General features: G+C 44.1%; 1 protein-coding gene across 1 annotated transcript; it reads left to right on the forward strand.

The window, feature by feature from the left end:
* The first annotated feature begins 710 nt into the window (after positions 1 to 710).
* LOC144105689 (venom metalloproteinase antarease-like TtrivMP_A) lies at positions 711 to 16,986 on the forward strand. The gene is made up of 13 exons (XM_077638795.1): positions 711 to 918; positions 2,437 to 2,609; positions 3,396 to 3,491; positions 5,734 to 5,872; positions 6,924 to 7,087; positions 8,793 to 8,864; positions 9,858 to 9,985; positions 10,053 to 10,102; positions 14,999 to 15,107; positions 15,231 to 15,401; positions 16,404 to 16,542; positions 16,673 to 16,783; positions 16,897 to 16,986. The coding sequence occupies exons 1-13, from the start codon at positions 864 to 866 to the stop codon at positions 16,936 to 16,938; spliced, it is 1,449 nt and encodes a 482-aa protein (XP_077494921.1). The 5' UTR covers positions 711 to 863; the 3' UTR covers positions 16,939 to 16,986.
* The last annotated feature ends 2,962 nt before the right edge of the window (positions 16,987 to 19,948 follow it).

The following is a 19,948-nucleotide window of genomic DNA, read 5'->3' on the forward strand; positions in this document are numbered from 1 at the left end:
TCGACCAGCGGAGTAATACAGGACGCCGCGGGCCGTGGCCCAGTGTTAGCAACTGCTGTTTTTTTTTTTAAGTTGTATCCTACTATTGTTGCTTATCTGGGAATTTTTCGCTAACGATGGCGCCGCCGCCACCAGCGATGCCGCCGGGTCTTTCGCTGAAAGGGACCCTTTACGCTATCGGGTTAAAAACAACATGTTTAGGTTTTCCGACGCCATAACCATGTATGCGTTGCCATGAAGTGAACAGAAGCTTACAAGTTGTTCCGCGCACGGCTGCAAGCAGCCGATCTTTACTTGATGGAAAGTGGAATGATAAGGTTGAATCCCGCGTCACCGAGGACAGGAAAAGAAGTTATCATGTGAAGAGTTCTAAAGTTTGAGAGACCGGACGAATGTCAGCAGTTTGCTACACGGCTGCTGACATTATAGCTGTCCGTATGAAATATATTAAAGAGACAAAAAAAAAGGTTACTGCTTGCGTTGATTTATATGTTTAATGGCTTCAGGGTGCTCGCAAACAACGAAAGCAAGATCGATGCTGATGCAAAAAAAGTTAAAAAAAAGCACAGGTTAGATAGACCTTTCAGCGGAGTGACAGCTATAGGAGAACCGGTTACCCCCTTTCCCAATTATGAAGAGCGGTCATATCGCTATATCGTCGACTTCTGGCACTTTGCGACAACGTGTTTCGGGGACGGATGCGTTACTACGTCATATCGAATTCAGGACCGGGATAGGCGGACACGCATAAAGGTGCGAGCCTTTATTTACTGAGAGGCGAGCCAGAAAAAAAAACAGCAGCGCGTTGTTTTCCTCATCGAATGATTGTTCCGCGACGAACTGCAAGGGGCTTCTAGGGAGTAATGTTGCTTGCAGTGTTTGTAACTACTATTGCTTCTTCATTAGCAAGGCATCAAGGTAAGAAAATACGAACGCCCTTAAAATAGTATGTCATTATGGGAACTCCAACAGAGACCCTTCCACGAAAGATGTATCAAAACATATATGCCGAAGCTTATAACGAAATTTATGTTAATCTGAATATGGTTTACATTTCGACTACTTGCGATGAATGTGCATTTTGAAATATATTTTATTTGTACTTAATAGAACTGCTTTGAGGCGCGTTCAGAGAACACGCCGTAGGATTGCAAATACGCAACAAAAAGGTTTATGACTCGGTCCCACGATTCTACCGAAATCAAACTGTTCATGTGTGTCGTCGCATCGAGGGAGTGCAGATATTAGACGTTTCTTTTATGAAGGGAAGCTTGAAGAATTCTGCCAAAGTCGTCTAAGATGTAGGCTGAGGCGAGTAAAGAGGCCTGCAATTAAGCTAACTGTAAAGCGTAGTTCCCTGTTCATCTGCTCACATCCTCACTAGGCTGTATATTATATTTGCAGTTGGCGTTAAGGCTTTGTATGTCACTAGTAAGAGGAGAAGCAACGCGAGCTGAAGGTAGTGTAGCTGAAATTCAAAAGCGGGAATGGACATGGGCAGGATGTTTAATGCACTCAACTATCAGCCAGTATTCTATTATTGTCACAGTGACACCAATGAAAGGAAAACGCAAATGAAGAACGCCTACACCAGACGGGGTTACGAGAAATCACAACATGAATCATTGGGGGTCATAGATTTTCTAGAGGAAAAGCTGATGCCATCGTCTAACTGTGCTTCGTAACGAGGGAATGCCGGGGAGACTTTGCTAGTGTGGACCGAAAACTTGGATTCTCCTCTGAATCGGCAGCAGCGCTGCGATGGTCCACTCAGCGCAGACAAGAAATTATTTTAATAACGCACTTTTCACTTGTTCAATCAATTTAACACAAACGTTAGGCTGGTATGGAAACATTCATAGCATTTCATCGAGGTTCGCAGCTAGAACAGTCGTACTGTTATGCCTGGACACACGTCTCATGCTCAACGATAGCCAAGCCAAGTACGAAACCTCATCTTCCCGGCATTCCTGCACGTTTCCATAGTGGATACATGGTGGATGAAGAGCAGCGTCATCTGCTTTCCCTCTCGGAAGTCGAGAAACTCTGTGCATGGCTTCCAAGATCACCGAATCCGAGGTGATTTCGGAGGCCATACTTTGTGTTGTAGAGGCCCTTTTTCTGCAGTAGGCTCCACTCGGAACACGAAGGAAGGAGACAATTCAGGAGAGGGCGTTACGCCACATTTTTTTGAAGCCGGATGCGAAGGCTCCCCCCTCCGACGCCTACTTGGCCTTCCTGTCAGTGCATTCGCGCATGCGCAGTAGACAACGCCGCAGACGGCGCGAATTAAAGCACGTGACTTACGGTACACATTTAGGCGTGCAGTTCGGATAGCGAGGACCTCTCCTGAGGTTTTCTTCATCACGTGAAATGTGATGATGATGATTACGATGGTGATGATCTATGTACTTAAGCTTTGCCCACTTCCACAAGCTTCCCAGGTGCCACTGCTCGTCTATCCGAAGCTCATTGAAGAGCGTAGTGATGGAGAAACTAAGGTAATCAGCCTCCACAGCGCACTGACCCTGAACCTCCGGAAAAGCTCCGTGCTCGCACCAACGCTCCTCGTTCGGACGTTTGCAGGAGGGTCCCCAGTGGAAAATTATGTGAGTACGACTGCAAACTGCAAGCTGTATTGGCTGATACCAAAAAAGCATGCTTTCAATTGTGCACGAGACAAAAAAAAAAAGGAAGAAAGAGATATTACTGTATACTGGAAAAAAAAGAGAGCAAATATTTCTTGCAGGAAAAAATGTTAAATTAAAAAAAAAATCGGGAGCAGCTTTATGGAATGTCTATGAAAAAAAAAAGAAACATTCCGGCAAACCATAACGGGGAAAAAAAAGAGCACATTCATTTTCGTCCTTAATGCACGACGAGGTGACTGCGACATCTGTATCCTCTTTGTGCAATAAGGGGGCATTTTATGTCTCCCACTCTCAAAATGGTGCTGTCGTCGCTGGACCGACGCGCAGCATGGAGTATGACACGCTTATTATAAACACACGTAACCGGACAGCTGAAGCTTCGTACACCCTCTGTTCGCGACACACTGGCTATCTTTTCCACGCATGGCGGTTAAACAGCTGGACGTGACGTCATCGCACATGCATGTAATCGGTGGTCTCGCTGTATGCGTCGCGGCCCTGCGACGTCAGTTTCGGTTCATACAACGTTCGACATCAGTGCCGCAATTGTTTTCATTTTACGACGCTAGATGACAAAACAAAATAATTTAAAAAGATAAATGCAAACAAGAAAAAAAATGTTGTTTTGAGTCTGTTGCATAGAGCAGGTTAACGTTTGTAGAAAATAAGTCAAGAGCACGAAACAGTGAAAGCAATTTTTTTACTTTTAAAACATGTTTCTATTGCACTAATACCACTTTTCAGGTAAACAGCAGCATCATCGAAAGACATTTGTACGAGGACAAAGAACAACTCGCAGCCGTGAATTTTATTCAACATGGAGCTGATGGTGTTTCTTTGGTAAGCATGTATTGTATTGCAATAATATGCCAGGCATTTCAGCGAAGGTGAACCAGAAGTTTTATAAATAGGCCTTATGAGGTATGAAGGCGGCTTTTGCGGCACAATAATACCTGCTTGCGCGGGCATCAGAAAACATGTAAATAATATTAACTAATTACCCGCTCAACTTATTTCTGATAATTAACTTCTTAACTATTAGAGTTAGGCGTCTAGTTAACAATTAGAGATTTGCAGCCAGTCGTTAGTAACAGTCATATAAGTTTTTTAGAATTTAGAAAACGCGATTACCCTTGCCGCTGTGGCCGGACAAAATTTGAATGCATCGTGCGAAAATACATGCTCTTTCGAAAGCATGCAGGCAAAGCAACCCCTCCAGTGCACGTAATAATAATAATTGGTTTTTGGGGAAAGGAAATGACGCAGTATCTGTCTCACATATCGGCGGACACCTGAACCGCGCCGTAAAGGAAGGGGTAAAGGAGAGAGTGAAAGAAGAAAGGAAGAAAGAGGTGCCGTAGTGGAGGGCTCCGGAATAATTTCGATCACCTGGGGATCTTTAACGTGCACTGACATCGCACAGCACACGGGCGCCTTAGCGTTTTTCCTCCATAAAAACGCAGCCGCCGCGGTCGGGTTCGGACCCGGGAACTCCGGATCAGTAGCCGAACGCTCTAACCACTGAGCCACCGCGGCGGGTGCACGTAAGCAGTGCAAAATCCAAATTTTGTCGAGCCACAGCGCCGAGGGTAATTGCGTTTTTGAAATTCTAGAAACTGATATGGCTAATACTAACGGCCTGCTACAAGTCTCTAATTGCAACCAGTAGCCTGACTGTTACACATAAAAAGTTAATTATCACAAATAAGTTAAGCAGCTAACTAGTTAACATTATTTACTTGTTTTCTGACGTCCACCAACGCAGCTATTATTGTGCCGTAGAAGCCGCCTTCATACCTGAAAATGCCTGTTTTTAAAAATGCTGGTTCACCTTCGCAAAAACACCCGGTATACTGCTGAAAATACCACACAAGTAAAAATGAAACCTGATCTAGTCGGTTCTCTCAGGCCACAAAAAAAAAAAAGCGAAAAAATGTCTGCTTCCATTATTCTTTTTTGCTTCTTTTGGAGCTCTGCCTTTTCCGTCGCTGTTGCAAAGGATACAGGCGGATACAACTCAAGAATGAAGCGGCATATACACCTCAAAGAAGACCCTCCAGCCAATGGCGTTAACGGATTGTCATCACGGTATACGGCTAATCCGTGGTTTTCCCCTTGCTCCTACCAGCCCCCTTCAATGTCACGCATGATTATTATAACCGCGACGTCATTACAATCGGTCGATGCCATTGGCTGGAGGACCTCCTTTGGGGGTTGCTCGCCGCTTCATTCTCGAGTTGTATCCGGATATATTTTACACACAGTATACCGGGCATGAAAAGACAAAAATTTTGCTCGTAGCAAAAAAAAAAAAAAGATCAAGTTGATAGTTTTAATCGATGTGCATGAGAGAACGAATTTCACCGTAAAGCAGACAAGAACTACAAAAAAAAACTGCCCAAGAGGTTTGTGTTGTCTGTACTGTGCAGACAGTGCAGGAGATATTCATTTTATTCAAAAGCACAATGCAACAGCCTTCTCCAGCTTAGTAGATCGTGTGCCCGGTTCGCTAATGCCGCGAGGCGCGAGAACAAAATAGGCCTGAAGTGAGATGCATACTGTAGCTTGCTGCATTTCTACTCGAAAACAATTACTAGGACTTATACTACAGGAGGAGGCTTTCTAGTCACGACTAAAAACTCCTCGGCAGCTGAAGAAGTCGCATAACTATTACTCAAATCTTACACGTGCATGAACCGCGAGGCTTTTTTTAGCCAGGTCGATTTCGAACACGTTAGATAAGAGAGTAAAGAAAAAAATTGGTGGTGGTTTAGCTCTGGTTAAACCTGGAGTGACGCGATAGCTACAGCTGGCCGAGTGGAACTTGCTCACTTTAATTGCAAAGTCAGTCTCTCGCCGCTCCGTTTCGCTGGGCGTTCCTTCTTCATATTCGTCTTCGTCCCACTTGACACGGCGCATGCGCACAGCTGTGGCAGCTCGGTTTCGCCGGCAGCTGCTCCGAACCGCGTGACCAAAGAAGTGACAGCGTGGCGGCGCCGCCACGCTGAAGGCTCGAAATGCTACCGCAGTGTAGCAGCTATCGCTACAAAATATGATTAAAAACTTTTGCCTCTCGTTCCAGGAGGGTGTCGTCGGCCCTAACCACAGGATAGAGCCGGCGAAGCAATTGTCACGATCAAACGAAGGCGGCATTCCGCACGTGATACATTCGATCAGAGAAAGGAAGTTTAAAGACAAAGCCTACTTGCGTAAATCGACCCGTGAGTATCTGCGTCGGCCAGTGAAAGCAAGATTTCTTCAGTAGTACCGCGCATGTACTAGCGGAGCATGCAGCTGCTAACATGGACAATGCAAGTCTTATTCCGCCGGCCTTTCGCTGCAATCATCACTACCGTTCTCGTGTACTTTGGAAATTTTTTGTAAAAAGGAAATAGGGAATGCATATTTCTTTACTTGTCTTTCGAAAACAGCGCAAATGAGACAAGGACACAGGAACATGTACCAACTGACCCAGATTTCAACACTACTGCAAAGGAACTTATGAACACTGCAGGGCGTACACAGAGCCCGTGTCTACACAATGTTTAGTAGATGAAGCGCACAAAAGACAGCACACGGGAAAAGAATAACACGAGACAGGCGCTTCTCTGTCTCGTGTTATTCTTTATCTATGTGCTGTCTTTTGTGCGCTTCATCTACTCAAGCTCTGCACCATCTTGCCCCAGAACGTTTTCTTCTGCATGAGTTCCTGCGTCCTTGTCTCATTTGCGGTGTTTTAGAAAGACTTGCTACTATCTCGGCTATGACCAATTGCTTTTCTTCAACAAAGGGTCCTTTTCCATGTTTGTTACGTCATAAGCACCCATATGTACAGTCAGAGACAAAAGTCTCTGGACCACGCGTTCCTCAAACGAAGCCGATAACTCTGCTATTAGCCGGTGGCTGGAGAACACACTTCTGGAGGTAAAATTCAAACTTTTGTTCTTTCATCTTCACAAATGGGGCCTCTAGCCGCCGGCTAATAGTAGAGCTATTGTCTTCGTTTGAGGAACGCATGGTCCAGAGACTTTTGTCCGCGACTGTACGTCTTTTTCTGCGTCTTTTTTTTTGTTCGCGCTGTTTTTTAGAATGGTCTTTTACCAACTGTCCTAGGCTTATATGCCGGCAAATAGCCATCCGACGTCAGTTCTCTCAGGACAGCCAAACACGCTCGTTACGAACAAACATATGCAAACTACGATATCTCATTAGCGTTATTTTGTTAATGAACCGTCAGCTGACGTTGTGTTCTGTTTTTCACGTGCGTGCAAGGTAAGGCTACCGATGTCGAAGGAAGGACAGCAGATACAGGAGAGCACGGTCAACTTCCGGAAGAAGTGAAAGTCGAGCTCTTCGTTGTGGCTGACACAGCGCACCACACGTACTTCCCCTCGACGAAAGAGTTTCTTGCATACCTGTGCACTCTACTGCTCAGTGTGAGTTTAAGCATGCAATTCAAATGCTGCCTATTTCAAACAAGCGCCCAAGGCGCTGCTGTGAATTGGACGCCACTTTATGTGCTGATTCTGACATCACTGAGTAGGCGTCTTCAGTCTTAACGTAGCAAACGTAAACTCTCAGAGAGTATGCGCATCCCAGTGGAGAGATAACTCTGACATGATTTCTGAATGATTGAGAATTCGGATAATAGTGACGCATAGTGAAGTGACACAATATCACAATTATAGAATACGTAGAATGCAGAAACGTAAGCACCACCTTTTCGTGCCGCAAACTTATTTTTCCTCTTTTTTTGCGTGACAGTGTAGAAAAATGTAACTAGAGATATCAATGAATGAAAATGCGTTAACAGAGGTATTCATGTTTTTCACATCTTTTTACGAAACGTAAGCGTCACTATGTCCAACTGGTGAAGAAAATCTTCCACGGCATTGTTTGTTTGTACCCATTGAGAAAATTAAATAAGAAACTATTCGTTGACATTTCCAGATTACTCGTTAGCATAAGTGATTTTCGCATTGGGCCCCTGCGTACAGAGTGGAGGATTTGTTTTGGAAGTTGAACAGCCATTTCGCACTGATCTTTGCAGCATAGTATTCCAGTGCTTCACCCTTTAAGATAGCCATCGCCAATTGTTACCAAACGTAGAGCTCTTCAAGTACTCATGCGCAAGTTACGCAGGTTAGGGAATCAGACGTATAATTTCCGCAAACATGTTGAGCTATATGCTGGTTAGCGTCTCTGCAGATATTAGTTTAGTGGGTAGTAGAAATGAAAAAAAGCTTCAAAAGTGTGTTCGTATTAAATGCGACTGTGACTGTGCTTCTATTTGTTCCTCTTAGATGGTTTTATTTTTAGATATTTTTGTACTGTTGCTCTTGTACGGATGTGCTTCCTTTTTTATAATGCGTTAGCATTACTACCCTCACTTTCGTGAAATCTGTCAGTCAGGTGTTGTGAGATGCCGTCGCCACCCTACCCGAGACCTTCACCCACTACCCTTTGCCCTCCACCAATAAGCACTCTCCAGAATCCTCCGCCCACCCACAAAACAGCACACCGTCATCCTCTCCCGCCACCACCCTCCAGGACCCACTACCGACCTTCCTTTGCATACCACCGAGCTTCACTCTTCAACAAATAACCCCTTTCACCGAACATAAGCTAAGCTCACCACAAAACACCTGTCAAAAGGCCTTGTACCCCCACCACCCACCCACTCTCTTCTACCCTCCAGACAGCTACGAGAAGTCCGCACACCACTTGAGCTAAAAAACGACGGCGAAATGCAATTCAACGACGCAACGGGAAAGTGATCAAATTTCAAGCTAAATGCGTACAACTAAAACTGCTAAGGAGGATTTGTCGCATCACATCGTATGTTTGCTAGTGCATTTTATTCTGCGCTGTGAATACTTGTGTCCAGTGTTTTGGTTCGGCATTACACTTGCCGTATACCATATCCTGCGCTACCTTTTCATCAGGCCCTTGTTCATAACTTCGAATGATTAATGTTCACCAGTGGGCTGATATGTGCTGCGATTCGGGTTTGTATTTTTTCCTTCTCACCATTTGTCCTCTAGCGGCAGTATCGTCAAATCATATTAGCATCAGGACACTAAATTAAAGGATTTTAATTGATTCTGGGTTACTTTTTCTGATCTTTCATCACTTTTATAGGTGAACTTGCGTTTCTCCGGCATGAGTGATCCCCGAGTCAAAATACTATTAATTGGAGTGGAGTTACCCGAGGTAATACTGTTCCACTTTTATGAGTGCTCCTTACGCTGGAAATGCGAGCTATGTAGTAATTCCGTTAGAATTTTACGCTATTTCGTCTGTATAACTGCATGTTCGGTTAAGCGCAGTTGTGATTTAAAGCTCGCCTGAATCGATATTATATACCAGAAACTGCGGTAATTGCATTCTAAGCTTGTACATGTAAACTGAAGAGAGCAAACAGAAACATGCTTTAACAATCGATCATAGTAGAGAAAAAATTATGCTGTGCCACAGAAGTGCAAGCTTTTAAGATAAGCCACTATAAAATATTTCTTCTCACACTACCTATCTCAAAACATTTGGGAGACCATGATTTTTAGAGCGAAAGCTCTACTACTCGAGCTACAACTCAGAGTTTCGCCTGGCTTCGCGCGTTTGACCTTGAAGCCCGACCAAGGTCAAACCAAGCACGCACCACCAGATACTAACAATGTATGATTATGTCTTGCTGCACATAGCCACGATATGCCTGTATGGTACGATCGTAGCTAATGACCAGCAACTACGAGACCGATGACCAACGGTCACTTGACCTTTACCTTTGATCTTGACCTTTCAAACTGAGATTTGCATCTCTTGATGTGACGGCATGCGACGACGTAGCAATGACGTCACACCGTTATTCGCTATAAATACCACCGGTTTTGTTTTCTCTCGTCTACTGGGTTCAACGGGGTTGAACATAGGCCTTTTTTTTTCAAGCACATCTGTGTGGGTAAAAGATATGCGAGGTTTTAGGCCCTGGAAAAATTTGCCTGTTTGTATACGCTCAATAGGGCACGTAAAAGAGGGAGCGTATGTACTGCCAGTGCCAAATGACAAGCGAACCAGACAAATGAGAGTGCACTATAGGTTAGGGTTTGTAAATATCTGCCTGGGTACATGTGGGAAAGAGTACGGTGATAACGCATCGCCCTGCTATTTTTAGCATAGTGACGATGTTGTTTCCGCGTGGTGTTTCAGGAAGAAAGGTACATAGTCGGAACCGATACAACCATGTACGACGATCTCACGCTTCCCAAGTTTAGGAAGCACGCCCATCAACGTAGGAAGGCGTACAAAGACGCGGACGCCGTCTTCCTTTTAACCGGGTGAGCACGCTTGCAGGGCTCTTAAGGTGACACGTGAACTGACTTGTCGTTTTCTGAACATTCGCAGGCGTGACGTTTACACAAAGGAAGGCAAGAAGATGGACCACACAGCTGCAGGTAAGACTCCCATAAATCTATAACCCGTAGAACAATCATGGTCGACGCATTTCCGTACAGTGATAAAAAAATGGGCATCGTTTTCAACCAGTCACTTAAACATCACAAAGAGGATCCCAAGAAAAGACTGGAAAAAATATCCCATTTCTAGCACAGATCTTTCAACTTAGGACTTCTTAGAGTGTCTACGACATATGAGTTCACTGTATGAAATTTTTCGCAACTTTATTTTTTCTGCCGTGAGATTACAGCATAATGAACATGGTGCGTTTTTTAGTATATGTATCATGGTAACATGACATGGCAAGTACTTGGGTAGGGTTGAAGTGTGTAAAATATGCACCAATGTACGTTCAATAGTGTTATTAGTTGTGTCTTATTGCTTCTAAGGGTAACGGAGTGGGTTCCAGGAGAAGGCAAGCGTAGCAGAAGGTTAGGTGGGCGGATATTAGGAAGTTTGCAGCCATAGGGTGGTCGCAGCTGGCAAAGGACAGGATTAACTGGAGTTACATGGGAGAGGCCTTTACCCTGCAGTGGGTGTAGTCAGGCTGATGATGATGATGACTCGTTGTAATATGTCCCCATGTACGCCTATGAATAGTAAGCTTGATTGTGTCCAATGAGAGTGTCTACAACTTATGTATTAGTGATCTTCTCTGCTTTTAATCCAAACATCTATAATTGTTTCTATGAAAAGCTGTATGTTAACGCCCTTCAACCTGTCAAATATTGGGGCATCAACCTTCGTCAAGCTGCATTGTAAAAAATGCAAAATAAAATTGAATTGAACTGAATTAAATGAGAGCAATCCAGTCAGCGGTAACGCATGTGCCTCGGAACACATACATGTTAAAGCGAATTCCCTATCGAAAAACACAACAGAACATTTTCCGTTGTCACGGCAGACTTGCCTGCAGTATTTTGGAACCAGACAACAAATTCTTGTAGTAACAAGATGATTTTCTATAGCATTGAGCAGCCTCCTGTCGTAACAACAGAGCCAGTTGTGCCGCAACAAAAGACTACTTCGCAATACCACAGAAAAAAAATCTGTTTTAACGAGAAGACGACAAAAGTTCAGATTTTATTTTGGGACCGGCTCTGTCGTATTTCTCGACTGGAAAGGCACTCTTTAGAGTGATGTAGCTGAATCCGCCACCCATACTTCCCGTGCGTTCTCGCATCACCGTAAAAAGCTGCGGATGCGCACAGCGAAATTACGAAAGAATCGGCTTGGCACGCCTTTAAAGGGACACTGAGGAGAACTCTATCAATTTTTTTTTTGTTAGCAAAATCTGACAGTTCGCCATTTCATGGCTTCGTTGCCGCTTGTCCGGGCGCGAAAGATGCATTTATTTCAAAGAAATTTGGGTTCGAAGTTGAAAAAGGTTTTCCCGCCCCTCTGATTCAAACTCAGGAAACTCTTATGACGCCACGGCAACTCTTATGACGTCACAGAACGTAGTGACGTGAATCGTGACGTAAACGCAGACTCCGTGATTTCTGACGGCTAGCGGTGCTGTGCGCAACATTCCTTTGCAAGCCTCAGAGATTCGTGACTTCCATGAAGTAAGGAAAATTCCTCCAAGGTGGCGCCTCTTGTCCAAGGAAGTCATCACGCTTGTACTTGCGAGATTGGCCTGTGGCGGCGATACCTGTTATTTTGGTTCTTGCTATTTTCTACATTACAAGAGCTTTGTTTTCAGGAAGAGTGGCGTTTTGTGATCAGGAGCTGCTATTCTATGGATACAAGCCAACTTCAATTTCCTCTCTCTAACCACCTTAATGCTCTTAACAGGACTGCTTGCTCAAAAAACCTCCATTTAACGGTGAACAAGATTCTTTTTTCTGAGAGCAGATATGAAGTGATGACAACAGAGGCGTACGCGGTAAGCTGGGCGCAAAAACCTTCCCGTATGGAGGCCACGTTACTGAAGGAAATATAGAATGTGGCTGCTGGATTCGGACCCAGTTTATTTCAAGAGAAAACGTACTCGCTGTACCCCCCTCTGCAGATGCTTCAATATCAACCGCCGTTCACAGGACAAGGCGAAAGCCACCTGTGAACGGGGTCACAACATAGACTTTCAGCATAGTGCAGACGCATGACAGAGCCATTATGACACTATGGATGACCGAATGACCTTGAAAAGCTTTCTTCTTGCGGTAGAGAAGCTTCCTGCTTGACTTGTGTATTGAATGATCCGCTACATGGAGCATTCTAGGAATTCATTTCGCTGCAGCTGAACGCTGTGGCCTCAAGACTTTTGACCAAGACTGTACTAGCGTACAAGTACACCGGTGCACTGGACGCAGGCTGTGCATGCGCAGTGGCCCCGCCTGGATTCACCCATGCCACCCATCCGCAGTTGGCGCCTGGTAAACCAATACAGTACGTCTATGATAATAAGTCTCCGCTTAATTAAAAGCCTCTAATCTTTCGTCCTTTTACATTCGACGCCGGCTGCGCATGCGCACTAGCCCCGTTAGGCTTCACCCATGTCACCTATGCACAGCCGGCGTCTGGTAAATCAGTATATAATGTCTATGATAACACGCCTCCGCTATGCTAAATGTCTCTAGTCTTTAGTCCTTTTACATTTGGCCGTTGTTAGCGACTACCGTCATTTTAGTTTCTCCGTAACGGGTCCTGCGAAGTGCATATTCATGAGCCTCTCACAATTCGGTGTCACGCTGCACTTTTGGAGAATAACGGACAGCGGCGTTAGAGACTGGGCTCGGCTTGCTTGCACGATGGCTGGCCTTTCTGAAGGAGCCCGCTCAAGGACCTCCACGAAATACCATGCAACACTCTGGTCACGCAGACAGTGTCGAAAATGTGCTGCGGACGAGTGTCACTGCGAGTGAGGGCGGTTCGCAAATGTGTCACACGCTGCAAAAGTCACTCGTCTCGAAGCGAGGTCGGCGAACTCGCTTGACTCGGCCTGAGCGTCCTCACTCCGCTCATTAGAGGAGCCTCGATTGCCGACGCTTGGAAAATTGGAATTAACGCGCCATAAAATTAGGATGCCAGACGCCAAAAACTTGTCATTGAATTATACGGCTTAAAGTGATTATCAGGATCACGATAAGCAAAATAAGTGTGAAATACATACTCCATCATTTCAGTTCTCCGAGAGGTAAGCCGCCGCGGTTGTTCAGTGGCTGTGGTGATCGGCTGTTGACCGGAAAGGCGCGGGTTCGATCCCAACCGCGGCGGTAAAATTTCGATGGAGGCGAAATGCCGGAGGCCCGTGTGCTGTGCGATGTCAGTGCACGTTAAAGATCCCCAGGTGGTCGAAATTATTCCGGAGCCCTCCACTACGGCACCTATTCTTCGTTTCTTCTTTCACTCCCTCCTTTATCCCTTCCCTTACGGCGCGGTTCAGGTGTCCAACGATATACGAGACAGATACTGCGCCATTTCCTTTGCCCCAAAACCAATTATATAATGAACCCCAGGAGGTCGAAATCTCCGGAACCCTCTACTACGGCGTGCATCATAGCCTGAGTCGCTTTGGTACGTTAAATCCTTATAAAAGAAACATAAACCAAACCAGTTCTCCGAGCGCTGGAAGCGTTTCGAGCTAGACTAAACTTTCATAATTTAAAAGAATTGCACACAAAGCTAACAGTCCTTTAAATAATAAAACCAAATACAACTGAAAAGCCTCAGAGTGATGCTGTAAACGTTTACTTCAAGCTTGTTTAGTTTAATGATTGCAGCCTAGACTACTTACGAATGTTACGAATTACGGTTCGTTTTACCCTGTAGCATCGCGCTGCAGAAGTTGCAGCTCACGAGCCGAAGAACAAGCAAGGCTGTGACAACAAAGCGAGGGGACATCGAGAGGTCTGGTACGCGTACAGTACACAAAACTACATAAAGGAATTAATGTACAGCTATTTCCACAAAGAAACATAATCATCGTGAAGGTTCAGTAAGACCTTCGTCAGTGATGAAACCAAATGCGGTGGCTTTCAAGCTGCCCGCCTCCAACTCTACACAACTACATTTTTTATATATTTGCACTTAATTTATTAAATACGTTGTCTTAAAGAGGTTCTTTGTACTCTTCTTACGGTGCATACTTTTATTCCTCTCTACCGTGCTTCGGGCGATTGAGGAGACTGTAAATAAAAAAATAAATATGTCAGTTAAATAACCTGTGACATTTATTGGTGACACATAAGACACTGGCCAAATCCCATGCTTCTGTAGCGTAAGCACAAATATTCCACAGTGATTTACAGTATATAAAGAGAAAAAGCTTGTTTCATTCATGTTCATTGTTGTGTTCATGTTCGAAGAAAACTTGCGCCTACTTTTTCACACTTTTGATTTGGGTCCTGTCGTTGCTGCATTATTTCAATTGAAATGATAGGATGATGACTGAATAACATTCATTATGAGAGCTGTTCTGAGAAGTTGCCACAGTGAAAACGCCATTGTGACCATAAAAAAAAATCCCGTTAAACACACTAAAAACTTATGTGAGGCTGGTAGCGAATGGACATGGTTTTTCCTGACTGAGGAGTGCTCAGCCCTCTTTGTCGCTGTCAAGGCAAAATAATGTTGATGCTCAAGTAATATGCCAGGTAATTAAGCAATTAATTCAAACACAGGTTACAGACTGGCGCACTCATGCTGTTAACTGATGTCACCTTGAACTACGTTTTCCCTCTTTTTAACCTTTCTATTTTTACCTCTTCCTCCCATTCACCTCTCTCGCCTGCTTTACCTCCCTGCCTTCCCTTTTCCTCGGTCCCTGTTGTATGTTCAAAGCGCTTTATACATTCCTGATAAGGAACACCCTGCTGTACTGATAAGACTGACGCTATGGTAACACTACGGCAATGATTTGATAAGCACGTTCTTGTTTCTCTGTTCCGCAGGCATAGCCTACTTGGCTGGACTGTGTACTGAAAACTTCGTTGGGCTGGGCGAAGACATCCCGGGCTCGTATGATGGCGTTTTTGTCCTCACGCACGAATTAGGCCACATGTAAGAAATCCTACCCTCTCACTTTTCCTTCACTCTATCTAGTCTCACACAATCAACCTCATCAGCTATGACAGCCGAGTCTGGGGAGAGCAGCCGTCTTGTTGACGATTGTGTATTCTTCAGCCTGGGCGCTGCGCACGACGGCAGTGATCCAGAGCCCGAACTGGTCCAGGGCGACCCGGGATCAAAAGGCTGCCCTTGGAAGGACGGCTTTCTGATGAGTTACGAAGACGGGGGACCTAAGCATCACCTCTTCTCGGAATGCAGCAAGAACCAGATGAGACACGTCTTGAGGTCAGCACAGTGTTTCTGCTTTTTCCTTGACATGTTCGTATGCAGAAAGGCAGTGACTCAACGGGCCTACGCTGTTGGGAAACTAGCATGCTTGTTCCTTCTAATTATTCACGATCAGAGTCCAAAAGCTAAATTTGGCTGTATAAAGTGACTCCGCTTAAAAAGTGGCGGGGGAAGGACATAACAGCGTTAACTATACGTGAGCACCAGGGCGCACATTTGCAGTGAGCTTTACTTTTATCGAGCTTCTGAGCTCCTTGTCGCAGCACCAGCAGACCGATGTGGGCTACTCTCGAAGAGTAAGTGATGCCTTGTTCTTACGTTATGACGCCATCGAACAGTGCGGTAACGGTGTGGTTGTCCGTGTTAGAAAAACGCATTGGTTGCTCTCCTGACTGACAACTAAAATTAATGCTATTCCATGTCACTGCCGTTCTGTGGCAAATAAACCTCTCTCTCTCTCCCTCCTGTTCAACCCTCCTGTTTTAAGACACCTTCTAAGTGAAAGTCCTTGAGGATTTTACAAAGCGCCGCGGATGCCCTGCTGCTACCAGTATGTTCTGATCACACAGTGTGCAAGGTGCTAATAAAATTTCTCACAAGCGTTTCAAAATAGCGACTGACCCGCAGAGCACAACATAAGCGCGATCAGCCAGTCGCATTGCGTGTTCTGTCTGTCAGTTGCTTGCTACCCTTGATGCGCGCTTTGCAACTTATTAGAAATAACCCAGTAACTCAAGCTTAACAAAAACGATTTCTCAGTGGCTACAGTGAAGGCAAGCGTAGCGGGGGGCGGCAGCAGGTTAGGTGGGCGGATGATATTAAGAAGTTTGCAGGCATAGGGTGGGCGCAGCTGGCAAAGGACAGGGTTACTTGAAGAGACATGGAAGAGGCCTTTGCCCTGCAGTGGGTGTAGACAGGCTGATGATGATGATGACATTACATGCCTGACCTTCCACTATACTCTGCGTGCAACAGTATCCCTTTAACGGCCCATTTCAGGATGCGGGGACCTAAGTGCTGGATTGTGACGATTTTGAAACCTTACCCTCCGTCGCGGTCTTATCCGGGAATGGAAGTGGAAGCCGATTTCTACTGCCGTAGGATGTATCGTGGGAAAAAGACTGTCAGAGCACAGCTCGTAAGTGAACAGACTGCTCTAAAGATTGGGAGCTTTGTTGGAAAAAGGCGTCTTCAATAATTTATGTCCTTTTATAAAAGAGAATGAGTCCGATTTAATACTCTTTCTCTTGTTTTGTGTTTTGTTTCAGAACCCCAATGAACTTGCCAGATGCAAAATGATATGTTGCTATGGACGTGAACAAAATGAGCAATGCTACTACCATGATTTGCTAGACTTCATGCCTTGTGGAAGGCAAAAGGTAAGCCTAAATTTGTGCGCCTATAACTGGCGCATGTTGCGGGAAAAGTGTGTATGTTTGAAAACCTTGCGTCAAATCAAATAATATTTTCATAAAACCAATTCTTTTTGCAGATTTGCCTGAGAGGAGTGTGTCAGAGACGATCATCTGGGTGACCATCGAAACAGGTGCGATGAAAATAAATGTAATTGAATCACCGCTTGAAAGATCGGTTACTGCCTTGCGTATAAAATTTGTTTCCACAGCCTGCATAAAAAAACGAAAACTCAACAAAGCTTTATTTTCAGGCACAGATGTACAAGGTGCTCATATTTTGCACTAAACACTTCTGCTCTGGTTAAATATGTGAGATTAACATTTCATGAAGCATTAGCATGGAAGATGCAGATTGAATATCTTGCGCAACGACTACAAATGGTCTTTGCTATAATTTAAAAATTGAGATCGAGATGTAAAGCATGCTTACAAAGCCTAATTTCTAAGCCCCGGGAAATTAATAGATAGATAGGGCATCACAGTATATCAATGGGCCTCGCAGTATCAAATAAATAGAATAGATAAGGTACTTGCAAATATAACACCTAATATTACGTACGGGACAGGAAGAAAATATACATCGGAAATAATGAATAGGCTTTCCACATTCAGTACCAGAAAAGCCTTCAGATTAAAATACATCCACAGCAAGAAATGTCAAATAGCGCGAATTGATAAAAACGGAATAGATTGAGAGATCGGAACCAATTAACTTCAATAGTCAAAGCGAGAAATTGATGACTGAACGTGTTTTTGTGAATGTAAACTGACACAATAAGTTTGGACGGACGCTTTTTTTAAAATCTCTTTTTTATAGATGTAAATGAAAACCAAACTAGATTTTAGCTCAGCTGAGTAGTATGTGCTGAAATGTGATCGTGGTATCCCTTTGGGATATCCGTTGGAATATGATTGGCAGTGGTTAAACATAACTTTTATATCTATATGTGTATATAGAAAGTAAAAAGTACGAGCAATTGAGCCTATGTGTTTCAAATTAGTGCATCTGTACTGCACCCTCACACCGGACAGCCGTGACCCGCTTAACAACGTTCATTGCTTCTGCGGGCAAAAAATATTTTAAATGAAGCGCAAAATAATGAAATTGAAATTGCAGTTGCAAGAACAGAGAGGAGTGTCAGTCATCCTGTCTACAATGAGTGTCAGTTGAAAAGCCCTGGCAATATTTCTCTCGTAATCCGCAAAGGCCTTCGAGACAAGTTATTTATAAATGGGAAATAGAAACAAGAGTTGTGAAGTAATGGCTGCTGCGCTCGGCAAAAACAGCGGCAGGTTCATTATGTTCATAGCAGCGTACTCTATGCGGCTGCGAGTGTTCTGGCGTGCCCTTCCTCTTCTCGCCCTATTCTTGGCTGCACTGACTTCCAGGACCATTTGGATCTTATGACCGGTGCACTGGTTTTGACGGGCTAAAAATAAGATGTATCGATGAAGCCTTCGAATGCATGCCGGCCTTAAAACTCTGTTTATAGTTAACAACGTTTCGCTGAAAAAACAACAAAGTTCCTGCTTATAGATGGTGTTCGTACAGAATGTCGTGTACATAACACAAAAAATGGGCGTGTCTTGCAACGTGAGTTCATCGCTGACAGCGAATAACGTCACCAGATTTATTCACATCCATGTTTTTATTAAGATTCGGTGAGATTGGGTGATATCTTAGAGGTTATGAGTTTGCAATAAAAAGGCTGTTAAAAATGGACTTCCACAATTTTTTGGAACAATCCAGTCGAAAAATACGACAGAGTCGGTCCCGAAATACGACAGAAATTTTTGTCGTACTGTCGTTACGATAGATTTTTCTCTAGTATTACGAAGTTGCCTGTTGCTGCGAGCGAACTGGCTCTGTCGTTACGACAGGAGGCTGCTCTATAATTCCGGAAATACTGTTGTTACTACCAGAATTTCTGTTGTCAGTCCCCAAAATACTACAGGAAAATCTGTTGTGACAAAGAAAATATGCTCTTGTGTTTTAATTAACAGGCTAAATAAATATTAATCACTTAAGTGATTAATATTTACTTAGCCTGTTATTCAAGTTGCCTTACAGGCTCTTAACGGAATTACATAAACGCACTCAATAGAGCATGAATGAAATTTTTGAATAATGCCACGCAAACATAACAATTATACAAAAGTTAATGACATTAGTATTAGCCCGCAAAAGCTATTTCAATACGTCGATTACGCGACCAGGTGGACACTAGGTGAGAAGGTCATTCTAATTGTCATTTTCTAAGTTAACTAAAATCAATATCAAACTTTCAAATTACTGCAGCTGCTGTGAATGTTTACAGCGCAGGCTTAGAGGAGGCTGAATTCTCAGACAGCTCAATTTGACAGATTTATTGCAGAACGACTGTGCTCCAAGATATCCGTCACCAAACTGCGGCTCAGTCTAAGTATCGTTATGCGTGCTAAGCGGTGACGATCTGCTCGAAACTCCTTCCTTGAGTGACGAAGCTCTTGTGTATGATGCTTCTTCGAGTTATGCAAGCCAAAAGTGAAAAGAGCGGCAATTTCATCCTCACTGGATGCTCTACGCTGTTGCTACGCTGTTTGCAGACGAAACGCCGTGCGCAAGAACTGCGCCGCACTGGGGAACTTTGCGTTGGATAGTCGCCAAATTACATACGCAGTTACGCAGATAGAGCTGGAAGTTTCGAGGCGATACCTTGAAACACGGCTGTGCTGAAAGAATTTCATCCCATGGAACAGTCCTGTAATCTGATTAGATTTCAGTTTCCACAATAAACATGCACGCGAACGGTGGTTACAGAAGAGTACATTATTAAATCAGTTAATTGGGAGATTCACAATGACAGTACTCACCTTAGTTTGTGTCCGACCGCGCAATAATGAATTTCGTGGACTGCTCACTATTCGTTGATTAAAAGAAATAACGAAAACGAAAATTTCAACAAGACCCATATAATAAATGCAACTTGCTCGCAAAAACAAAGAAATGGGACCGCGGAGGGACCTGTAACACCGCCATAATAGGAACAGCGATGCTGGAATCATGTTACACGTAAGAAGTTATGAATAAACGAAACAAGATAATATAAGGCCCGAAATAAAAAATTAGCGAAGTTCTCTCCAACAAGC

This window comes from Amblyomma americanum, chromosome 9, assembly GCF_052857255.1.
Source record: "Amblyomma americanum isolate KBUSLIRL-KWMA chromosome 9, ASM5285725v1, whole genome shotgun sequence".
NCBI classification, from domain to species: Eukaryota; Metazoa; Arthropoda; class Arachnida; order Ixodida; family Ixodidae; genus Amblyomma; species Amblyomma americanum.

Coding starts and splice junctions, on each gene's coding strand:
- LOC144105689 (XM_077638795.1), top strand. CDS start 864: ATGTTGCTTGCAGTGTTTGTAACTACTATTGCTTCTTCATTAGCAAGG. Junction 9,986..10,052: donor GCCGTCTTCCTTTTAACCGG/GTGAGCACGCTT, acceptor GAACATTCGCAG/GCGTGACGTTTACACAAAGG. Junction 10,103..14,998: donor GATGGACCACACAGCTGCAG/GTAAGACTCCCA, acceptor TCTGTTCCGCAG/GCATAGCCTACTTGGCTGGA.